At 46.1% G+C, this 11,639-nt stretch overlaps 1 protein-coding gene and 1 pseudogene across 1 annotated transcript in view; one reads left to right on the forward strand and one right to left on the reverse strand.

Annotated features, from left to right (window-relative positions):
• Positions 1-3,993, reverse strand: part of Flt3 (fms related tyrosine kinase 3) — a 73,076-nt gene extending 69,083 nt beyond the window's left edge. The window contains exon 1 of the mRNA XM_021186889.1: positions 3,712-3,993. Within this exon, the coding sequence (XP_021042548.1) occupies positions 3,712-3,757 (46 nt within the window). The 5' untranslated portion in view covers positions 3,758-3,993. The remainder of the gene's footprint in view (positions 1-3,711) is intronic.
• Positions 3,802-11,639, forward strand: part of LOC110339159 — a 9,797-nt pseudogene continuing 1,959 nt past the window's right edge.

The following is an 11,639-nucleotide window of genomic DNA, read 5'->3' on the forward strand; positions in this document are numbered from 1 at the left end:
TTATAGGTCATGGTGTCCTTTTACAGCAAAAGAAAAGTAACTAAGACAGTTTGGTACCAGGAGTGGGGTGTGGAGGACTTCGGGACTTTGAACACTATAAAGAGAGCTTAATGAACTGTTCTACTAGGCACTTGGAAGACAATAGTGTTGGGAGCAATGTGGACCAGGGAGGCCCAGCTCTGGAAGTTTTACAGAGGAAAAATACTAGCAGCTGGGCTTGAGACCATCTTTCTGATATGTTGGCAAAGAATGTGACTGCTTTTTGCAATCTTGTTCTAAGAATATGCCTGGGACTGATTTTTTTTGGCACAGGTTATTCCAGGGTAGCCTTATATCGACTGTGTTGTGTGGTTCTGAGTGATCACTCTCATGCAGATCTACAGTGAAAAGGAGGCACAAGCAGGGCGAAAAGGAATTTTAAAAAATGTAGTTTTAGTCGAAAAAGAGCTCCAGGAAATTTAACGTTGAAGCCAAGTCTTGGGCTCAAAGAGATAAGAAGCTTAAAGAAAGGGTTAATGTGAAATGGAGTCCAGGGAGTCCTGCCTTCAGGCCGAGACCCCACTTACTTAATCTGAGATTCTGCCTCTAGCTATGAAGTATATAGGAGTACTTCGTCGGTTGTGGGATCTCCCTTCACAGTTAAGGACTGCCTCTGAGACCAGGTGTGTGTCAGGGAACCCCCTGCCTGGAGACCAGCAGAGGCCAATGCTAAAAGCTGTGAAAGTGAAGTCTAGACTATGTTGGAGACCCTAGGATCTTGGGGATACCCAAGCTAGGGGATACCTGCCAAGGACAGCTTCAGACCAAGAGCCAGCTCCTCAGAGAGAAGTGAGTCACCATCAGCAAGGCTGGAAGGGCAGAGCTGTCTAAGCTTTTGACCTCAGACAGAGCACAGGACTTGGAGTTTGCCCTGCTGGGCTTCAGTCTTGTTTTGATCCAGTATCTCTTCACTATGCTCCTGTTTTCACGTTCCAAATGAAAATGTATTTTCTGTACCATTGTTTGTTGGAAGTACGCAATTTGCTTGTTGGCTTTTGATTTTACAGGGAATTACAATTAAGAGACTGCCTTGAGTCACAGAAGGGCCTCTGAACTTTTAAACTGTGTTAAGAGTCTATGGAGACTTTCTTTTGTTGTTGTTGTTGTTGTTTTCAAGACAGGGTTTTTCTGTGTAGCTCTAGCTGTCCTGGAAATCACTCTGTAGACTAGGCTGGCCTCGAACTCAGAAATCTGCCTGCCTCTATGGGGACTTTCAAAGTAGGATTAAATGCACTTTGCATGATGATAGGGCTAAAAGCCAGCAAGTGGGGGCCAGGGAGTGTACTGTACTGTTCTCAGGAGGAATGGCTCCCATAAGCTCATCTATTTGAATGCTTGTGCCACAGATATAAAACCGATTGGGAAGGATTAGGTGTGGCCTTGGTGGAGTAGGTATGTCATTAGGGGTGGACTTTGAGGTTTCAAAAGCCCAAGCCATTCCCAGTTAGCTTTCTCTGTCTCATGTTTGTGAGTCTAGATGTGAGCTCTCAGTTACTGCTCCAGCACAGCGCCTGCCTACCTTGTCTGTGTCAGTCCTGCCCCATGGACTCACCCTTGAAAACTGTAAGCAAGCCACAATAAAGTCCTTTTTTTTTTTTTTTTTTTTTTTTTTGTTTTTTGAGACAGGGTTTCTCTGTATAGCCAGGCTGGCCTCAAACTCAGAAATCCACCTGCCTCTGCCTCCCAAGTGCTGGGATTAAAGGCGTGCACAACTACGCCTGGCTAAGTCTTTCTTTTATAAAAGTTGCCTTGGTCATGGTGTCTCTTTACAGCAATAGAAAAGTAACCAAGGCAAGTAAGAACAAAGTCAGCAATAAGAATGTGTCTTGCTGCTCTATGAACTCTTGGGCCATAATGAAAGAGACAGTATCTCAGTTGTTGTAATATTGAAATCCTCTCTTTGAAGTAGCAGTACCCAACACAGATAAAGCCACATGTATGTGAGGCCCGGAGTTTGAGTCCCAGCACTGAAGAGAGAAAGGAGAGGGGCGGAGCATAACAGTGATTTGCTCTTTGTAAATCTCACCAACTGGCAAAAGCGATATAGAGGAGTTTGAGGAGTGGGGGTGACTTCAGTGGCAGCTGAGTCACTCTATGTCTTGACCCACAGCGGTTATGTAGATACACTGATATATAACAACTGGGGAGTGGACTCGGAAGAGTCTGCCTATGGGTTGCACTTTGAATCTGGAGAGGGATTAAGACATTTCCTAAGAAGGAGTTCAGTGCGGTTTGAGCATGGCTGCAAGTCCTACTCTGACACTGAGTCACTTCCCTAGACCCCTTTAGCCCTTTAGAAAAATCATATCTGCTATGGGAAAGTCACTAATCTCATACACAGCCAAAGCTAACAATTTTGCATTAATAGAGCCTGAAAAGAAAAGCATCCCACACTATGCGTTTGAGATGTCCCTAAGCATCAACTAGCTTAAGAAAGGTAAAAACGCTGGACATGCCTTTAATCCCAGCACTCGGGAGGCAGAGGCAGGCAGATTTCTGAGTTCGAGGCCAGCCTGGTCTACAAAGTGAGTTCCAGGACAGCCAGGACTATACAGAGAAACCCTGTCTCGAAAAACCAAAAAAAAAAAAAAAAAAGAAAGAAAGAAAGAAAGAAAGAAAGAAAGGTAAAAACGTTGTCCCCATCCTTTTCCTTTATAGCCCACTTTTTTTTTTTTAAACCGTCCTTATTTTTTTTAAAAGTAATTGGAAACCATTTCTGCTCATTTATGTTGCAAATGTTTTCTCTATTTGTCACAGAAGGTTCAAGCCAGAATCCTAAATGTTGGAAATGAAGGGGAAGTAGGTTACTGGGCAGACTGAGGCCAAGCCATGAGTGTGCCTCAGAAGGCTGCAAAACTAGGGCAGGGCCTGATCTTCCCCCTTCCAGAACTGTCTCCAACTCAAACTCAATCCAACCCCCTTGTCTTCCCAAATAGAAAGCTGATGAAAAACCGATCAGAACAGGGCGGGATGGAGACGTTTCCCCCCTATAGTTAGTTACCATTTTCAATCACAACTATGCTGCTACCCAAGCAGGTAATTCAGGAGAGTAGTCCTAGGAGTCCTTGAAAGTGTCACTAGGGTTTAATCCTAAAATAAGAAAAGAGTGAAAAACAAAGGAAAAGGAACAACAACAACAACAACAAAAAGACAAAAGAAAAGAACGGAGAGGGGAAGGGTAGCTAGTATTTTAATTTATAAATCTGTTTTGCATAGTATTTCCAAAGTAACAAGCCACTGAGCGAGCCGAAAATTGGCACAGGTGAGGGTCGCTAGCAGGGATGACGGCTCTAGCAGAGGATGCCCGCAGTTTTCCCATTAGAGTTTGCTCTGTCAGCCTACATCTCAAAGAGGTGAGAACGCACCGGCTCGAGAATCTTACAGTAACCAGGGGTCGGGCCACCTGCGTTGCTGAAGAAGACTCTCAGAGGCTGACGGAGCATCCAAGCCCATGCCCAGGCAGGTGCGGCGGCCTGGGGACTGAGCTGCAAGAGGAGCGCTGCGGAGGAGGGTGAGGGCAGGGGGTGGGCGAACCGAAGCCAGGTTCACCGCTTGCTTGCAAGGGAGGGCGCGAAAGAGGGGAGTGATGCGGCGGCGGCGAGGGGAGCGTGCGGTGGGTATGAGGGAGTGATGCGCGCTCGGCCGGGGCGGAGAGGGGACGAGGGGCCTTACCAAGCAGCAGCAGCCGCCGGTCGCTGCGCTGCGCCAACGCCCGCATGGCCTCCGGAGCGCGCGGTAGCCAGGCCGCCGGCCCAGCCTGTGATGCGGTCCCAGCGGCGCGCCCCGGGCTGCAGGTGGCTCGCTGAAGGATGCGCGTCACTGACCACAGATTCCCTCGGACTGGTGCAGAGCAGAGGGGGAGGAACCTCTCTCCAGAGGCCGCGGTCGCTCGCGAGCCCCGGGGCTGCTAGGCGGACTGAACTGGCGCAGTGCTGCAGCCGAGCCCACGTGCCCGCCGTGGTCCCCAGCCTGCGCTCCTGGCACCGGGACTGCGGCAGGGGAGACTGGGTGCGGTTCGGCTGGGGAAGTTGCCTGGACTCCGTGGCTGAGTCCCCGGACCTGTGCTTTAAATTCCTGAGGGTGAGAAGAGTGGTGACACACAGACCTCCTTCTTCATGTGCGGGGATCTTTGATGTCCCGTGATGGGCACTGAATCGGTGCCATACACTGGTGACCCCGTAAGTTTTATTCCACATCTGGTAGATCTGCATTGTGGTGTGGACTGATTTTCTTTGTCTCCCTGTCCTTCCTTATAGGATGTCCAAGACTCCCATCCACCTCCGACCCAGAAAAGCTGACAAGGTATCAAGGTCAATAAATTAGTGAGGTTAAACAGACGCCCAAACAAATTAGACAGTGCACCTCAAAGGATGTTTGGAGTTGTCATCTCCTAGTTCTGGCTTTTAGTCTCATAGTGTTTCTAGGTGACAATTATTTCCCGTGATCAAGCCGAATATTGAAAACACAGGAGAGCAGCCCTGGCTTCCCCATGAAGGAACCCTCCTGAGCCATTTGTCCTGTGTCCTAGTTCTCTCCCCATAATGACGTCAGTAATATCGCTCCATCACAGCAGTCCTCCGCTCCTCATTCTTTTCATCGTCTTTCTCTTCAGGCATGAGAGCGTACAAGCACACTAACAACACTGTTTGTCCTCCGCTCAGTCCACAGCACTCTCAGCCTTCCCTCTAGGGGACATTTCAAAGTGTCGGTCCAAGGGGCAGCCACTGTGGAAAACGACATAGGCTTGGTGCTTTAGGCATTTTAAGGTCAGGTGACTGACCCGTGGATTCCACTTCTGGAATTGCAACAGGAGCATGAAGAAATATTCCAACATTGCTGCACAGCGCAGTGAGACTGTCCACTGATCGGTGGCCAGACGGAGAAATGTACATATGCAAAGCAGTGCATTTCATCTTTAATAGGGAGGGCAATTCCCACACGGCCACCTCTCCAGCCTAGTCATGGATTTTTTTATTTTTTATTTTTTTTTATCATCTGAAATCTTTGTGGGACTAGAGATATAGCTTAACGGTAGATTGCTAGTTTAGCTCTTGCAAGGCCCGGGGTTATATCATCAGCAAGAAAAAAAGAAAGAGAAAGAGAAAAAGAAAGAGAAAGAGAAAGAGAAAGAAGAAAAAGAAAAAGAAAAAGAAAAAGAAAAAGAAAAAGAAAAAGAAAAAGAAAAAGAAAAAGAAAAAGAGGGGGCTGGAGAGATGGCTAAGAGCACTGACTGTTCTTCCAAAGGTCCTGAGTTCAAATCCCAGCAACCACATGGTGGCTCACAACCATCCGAAATGAGATCTGATGCCCTCTTCTGGGGCGTCTGAAGACAGCTACAGTGTACTTACATATAATAAATAAATAAATCTTAAAAAAAAAAAAAAAGGAGAGTTCAATAAACTTTAAAAAAAGAAAAAAGAAAAAGAAAAAGAAAAAGAAAAAGAATCACAGATCAAAAACCTTCCAGGTGTCATGAGTTCACTCTCGAGATGTGTGGTGCTGAGGCTGCTGAAATGTGTATCTATGGTTACCGGTTATTCATCTGGAACCAGAAGACAAAGCTTAGGGCCAGCCCATCCCAGGACAGCTCACAGAGGCCAGCCTTCACTTGGGAGGTCACTTCTTAAAACCAGGTTTTTGTTTGCTTATTTTGCTTTTAGGTTTTCCCTTTTAATAACATGGAAAGAGAAGACACCAACACTAAGACCTTCCAGTCCTGGTGCGTTTGCAATTACAATAATTGACGTTTAAAAAAATTTTCTAGAGCTGGGTTTGTTGCTATACACCCGTAATGGCATGAGGCACAGGCAGGTAGTGCATCAGTCAGCCTGGGCTACATAGCAAGACCCTATCTTAAAAAAAAAAAAGAAAAGAAAAGAAAGGAAAGGGAAAGAAAAGAAAAGAAAAAGAATAAAAGAAAGTGGAGGAAGGGAGGCAGCTGAGTCAGTAAAGAGCCTGCCATACAAACATGAGGGTCCCAGAACCCAGAGTGCTCTTAACCTACTGAGCTACACGCCCCAGCTCCGATAGACTCTCTTATAAGCATCACCTATGAATAAAGAAGTCTGTGACCAATGAGCTGAAGCAGGAAATAGGAGGTGGAACATCTGGGAGAAAGAGAGAGAATTCTGGGAAAGAGTTAGCTACAGGAGATTTGCCTAGAAAGCAGCCATGTAGCTGAACTAAGGATAGAATAAGAGAGATAATTGAAGCTGGGCGGTGGTGGCGCACGCCTTTAATCCCAGCACTNGGGAGGCAGAGGCAGGCGGATTTCTGAGTTNGAGGCCAGCCTGGTCTACAAAGTGAGTTCCAGGACAGCCAGGGCTGTACAGAGAAACCCTGTCTCGAAAAACAAAAAACAAACAAAAAACCAAAACAACAACAAAAAAACAACAACAAAAAAAGAGAGATAATTGAGTTATGAGCTAGTTGGAGAACAAGTCAAAGCTTATGGCCTAAGTATTTATTAATAATTAGTCTCAGAGTTGTTATTACAGGGAACTAAGCGGTGTGGGAGAAAAAACCCAAAGTTACAAACTCCCATTTGTTTATTGAATCAGGATCTACCCTCAGAGGACAGAAGAGGGCACTGGATCTCTTGGAACTGGAGTTATAGGCAGTTGGAACTTAACCTGAGCCCTCTGCAAGAAGCAGAAAGTGTTCTTTAAAAAGGAGTCATGTCTCCAGCCTCATAAGTTGAAATTTTTAAATTCAGTCCCTGGAACCAGTGTGAAAAGAGCCAGGCATGGTGTTGAATACTTGTTTTGTTATTGTTGTTGTTTATTTAAGATTTTATTTATTTTATGTATATGAGTACACTATTGCTATCTTCAGACACACCAGAAGAGGGCATCGGATCCCCATTACAGATGGTTGTGAGCCACCATGTGGTTGCTGGGATTTGAACTCAGAACCTCTGGAAGAGCAGTTGGTGCTCTTAACCACTGAGCCAACTCTCCAGCCCAAATACTTGTAATCCCAGAGCTGAGGAGGCTGAAACCAAGATTCCCCACAGGGCCCTCATGGACTGCCAGCCTGGCCTCCTGGGTGAGGTCCTTCCTGGTCAGTGAGAGCTCCTGACTCAAACAAACAAGATGAGAGGTAGAGAAGTGTTAAGAGTGGTTGGTGTCTGTCTCAGTCAGGGGTTCTATTCCTGCACAAAAACATCATGACCAAGGAGCAAGTTGGGGAGGAAAGGGTTTATTCGGCTTACACTTCCACATTGCTGTTCATCACTAAAGGAAGTCAGGATTGGAACTCAAGCAGGTCAGGAAGCAGGAGCTGATGCAGAGGCCATGGAGGGACGTTCTTTACTGGCTTGCTTCCCCTGGCTTGCTCAGCCTGCTCTCTTATAGAGCCCAAGACTACCAGCCCAGAGATGGCACCACCCACAAGGGGACCTCCCCCCTTGATCACTAACTGAGAAAATGCCCCACAGCTGGATCTCATGGAGGCATTTCCCCAGCTGAAGCTCCTTTCTCTGGGATAACTCCAGCTGTGTCAAGTTGACACAAAACCAGCCGGTACAGTGTGTAAGCCCGAGGACCTGAGTTCAAGTCCTCAGCACCCACATGTAAAGTCAGGCAAGGCGATAGTGTACAAGTGTAGAGACGGTAGAGTTGCTGGGGCTTGCTGGTCACCATCCTAGCCCTGGGCTCAGCGAGAGGCACGGGAGTATATGCCCATATACACCTACGTATGCACTATATATATGTACCACACACACACACACACACACACACACACACACACACAAATAAATGATTTTTTAAAAATAAAGTAAAATAAAAAAATAAAGACAATCCACAGAGCGGAAGAAAAAAACAATGCTGGGCTGGGGATATAACTCAATCGGTAAAGCTAGGCTTAAGCCCAGAACCACACATACAGGGGGTGGTGGTACATGCTTGTACCAGCACCTAGGAGGCAGAGGCAAGGGGATCAGAAATTCCAGGTCATTCTCAGCTACGCAGCAAGCTGAAAGCCAGGTTGGGTTACATTTGATCATATTTTAATAGACAGAAAACAGACAGACAGACAGACAGACAGACAGAAAGACAGACAGAGTGTCAGCTAGTTTGTGTCCACAAACTAGAATCATCAGAGAGGAAGAAGCCTCTATTGAGAAAATGTTTCCATAAGATCTGGCTGTAGGTCATTTTCTTAATTCGTGATCAATGTGGAAAGGCTCAGCCCATTGTGGGTGGTGCCATCCCCGGGCTGGTGGTCTTGGGTTGTATAAGAAAGCAGGCTGGGCAAGCCATGGGGAACAAGCCAGTAAGCAGCGCCCCTGCATGGCCTCTGCATCAGCTCCTGCCTCCAGGCTCCTGCCCTGCTTGAGCTCCTGCACTCACTGCTTCTGATGACGAGCGGTGAGAGACTGAACCCTTTCCTGCCTAGGTTGCTTTTGGTCACAGTGTTTCATCACAGCAATAGTAATCCTGACTTAGACAGACAGACGACAGACAGAGAAGTCTGGTTGCCAGAACCACATCTAGGGGATCTGATCCACTTCTGACCTCCACTGGCACCAGGCACCATCACACATGTATGTGACACAGAGAGAGAGAGAGACAGACAGACAGACAGACAGACAGACAGACAGACAGATAGAAAGACACATACACATAAATATAAATATTTTTAAAAACCAAACAAAAATCCCCCATGACACTCAACACTGACCTATGGCCTCAACACGGCAGCTCACGCACCCACATGCCCAAATGTACCTGCACTTGTGGGAGCACACACACAGCTCCTTGCAAAGAAACACATCACAGATTTTCACACTGTGATTGTACACGGGCAATGCTAATCGTCCTGCACAGGTATGACTTTAGTATATGTGCTGCTGAAGCAAGTGCCAACCTCTATGTATTTTTTTCAAGGTCTTATTTTTAAGCATGTGTGCATGTGTGTGTGCGCATGCGTGTGCGTGTGCGTGTGCGTGTGTGTGTGTGTGTGTGTCTGTGCAGGTATATAGGTAGGTACACATGTGAGTGCCAGTTTCTGAGGAGACCATAAGAGGGCACTGGGTCCCATGGAGACAGAGTTACAGGTAGTATGGGAACCAGATTCAGGTCTATTGCAAGAGCAGTTCTACCTCGTAACCATGAAACCACCTTTCCAGTTTGTATGTTAGATTATTATTATTATTGTTGTTGTTGTTGTTGTTGTTGTTGTAAATCTGGGACATAATATAACTTTATGATCAAACCTCCCCTTTAAATTTTTATACACCTTTTCCTTTTCTGACTTGGCATGTTGCTGCTATCCCATGTAGTGGCTCCATTTCTCAGCACCTGTCTGCTCCAGATCCTATCATGATGCTGTGAGGTATACCAGTCCCCACCCTCTACCCTCAAAGAACTCAGCTGCCCTTGCTGCAGACCGCTCCTGCATCACATCGGCCCATCCATTTCCACTGCCTGGCCAGCGTCCTCTCTGAGATGCCCCGTGTGCTGCCTGTATCTTAATTCAAGTTTAATTAGATCTGCGCGATTAGCCTGGAAGGTGAGCTCCGGGAGATGTTCACAGGAAGGAGAGGGGAGAATGTGACTTGACAGAGGGTGACTACTATGGGATGGCCCCATGGGACTCATCCGAGGAGTCATGTGAGTCTGAGAGGAAGTAAGGTAAGTGAAGCGAGGCAGATTGACTTCACGTGGCACTTCGATTTGAAAGGGGAATTGGGAGAAACTAAGGCAGCACACATTTCGAGTCATGGAAAAGAAGAAAGAATACTTACAACCCTTGTCCACACATGGCAAAGATTCCACTGTTGAGCAGCGACTTGCCACCTCTGAACAAAACCCAGCTGCAGCAAGCTTCAGGGGGCTGTTTTTTTTCCACCGTTGCTCTTAGCCACCCCCCCTCCTCCCTGATCCTAAAAATTGCAGCATTTACAGCAAACATAACAAAATGGCTTCCGTCATTCAGAAATTATATATGTATATGCATGTAAACATTTATGACACTAAATTTAATGTTTTTATATATTAACCCATTAATACATAGATCATGTAATATGCATAGTGTACATGACATGCCAGATCACATCACTGAATTTATGACTGACAACAAAGAAATTCTGTTCACTGAAGACTTTCTCTGCTTGAATCAATCAGTGCCCAGTGACTTTCTTCTACCAGACTCCACCTTCTAAAGGCCCTGCCACCTCCCTATAGCACCATTACCTGGGGACCAGGCCTCTGCAGCACATGAGCCAAACTGCAATGGGTGTTTGGGTTTTGTTTTTTTTGTTTTGTTTTGAGACAAGGTTTTGTTACATAGCCCAAGCTGACTTTGAACTTGCAGCAACCCTCCTGCCTCAGACTCTAGAATGCTGGAATTATAGGCTTTGGCCACCATTCCCTGCATCCTCCCTCCCTTCATAGACTATAATGGTTTCCAGTTTTGGCTAAAGCTCCATACGTGTCTTCCTTAATTCATGAGTATATGGATTGATGACACAAGCTATGGAGTTATCAATTGCTGCTTAGCAGATTATCTCAAACGTTAGTGTGATGGTTTGTATATTCTTGGACCAGGGAGTGGCACCATTTGGAAATGTGGCCTTGTTGGAATAGGTATGACCTGGTTTGAGTAGATGTGTCACTGTGGGCGTGGGCACAAGATCCTCACCCTAGCTGCCTGGAAGTCAGTCTTCGACTAGCAGCCTTTGGATGAAGAAGTAGAACTCTCAGCTCTGCCTGTGCCATGCCTGCCTGGATACTGCCATGCTCCCACCTTGATAGTAATGGACTGAACCTCTGAATCTATAAGCCAGCCACAATTAAATGTTGTTTTTTATAAGACTTGCCTTGGTCATGGTGTCTGTTCACAGCAGTAAAACCCTAACTAAGACAGTTGTAACCTGAAACAACAATTTTTTTTTTAAATCTCCTGCTTTCTATGTGTCAGAGTCTTAAGACTCAGGGTCTCCTGCAGACCACCTTCAAAACTAAGACTGCAGCTATTTTAAGTCTGACCTGCAGGATCACCTAAACTCAAATGTGTGTACCATCAAGTCCAGATGTCTCCATGGGGAAGTTTGCAGTCTGTAGAAGAGCGCTGGGGCAGAGTGTGTATCTTTTGTAATCTTGGCAAGGACACCCCAGTCCTTTGCCTTGTCTTCTGTGTTAGGAGTGAATCTTTAGGACCAGCCTGTATTCTGAGGATGGTATCACACAAGGATGTGACAACTAGCAGGCAGAGACTCTTGGGCTCATGTCATGTGGAATGCGCTTTTGGGAGCCAGTCCCTTCTGACTGTTTTTACTTCCTGGCTGCCCTAAGATGTTGCTAAGCAACCACAGAGTGAAACATCTGAAACAGTGAGCCAAATAAAAATTTTCCCTTTTTGAATGTGATTTATGGTTTTGTCCTTTTTTTTAAATAGAAATCTAACATTTCAGTCTGGATGATACTTTTTTTTTTTACTGTGAATATTTGAAGCCCATTTGCATTTCATAAAACTTAAAGAGTTGAAAAGTAGATGTTTGAGGTTGGATGTGATGACCCACACCTTTAATCCTAGCAGTCCAGAGGCAGAGGCAGATAGGTGAATCTCTGAGTTAGAGGCCAGCCTGGTCTACA

Source organism: Mus pahari, chromosome 23 (genome assembly GCF_900095145.1).
Source record: "Mus pahari chromosome 23, PAHARI_EIJ_v1.1, whole genome shotgun sequence".
In the NCBI taxonomy this organism is placed as follows: domain Eukaryota; kingdom Metazoa; phylum Chordata; class Mammalia; order Rodentia; family Muridae; genus Mus; species Mus pahari.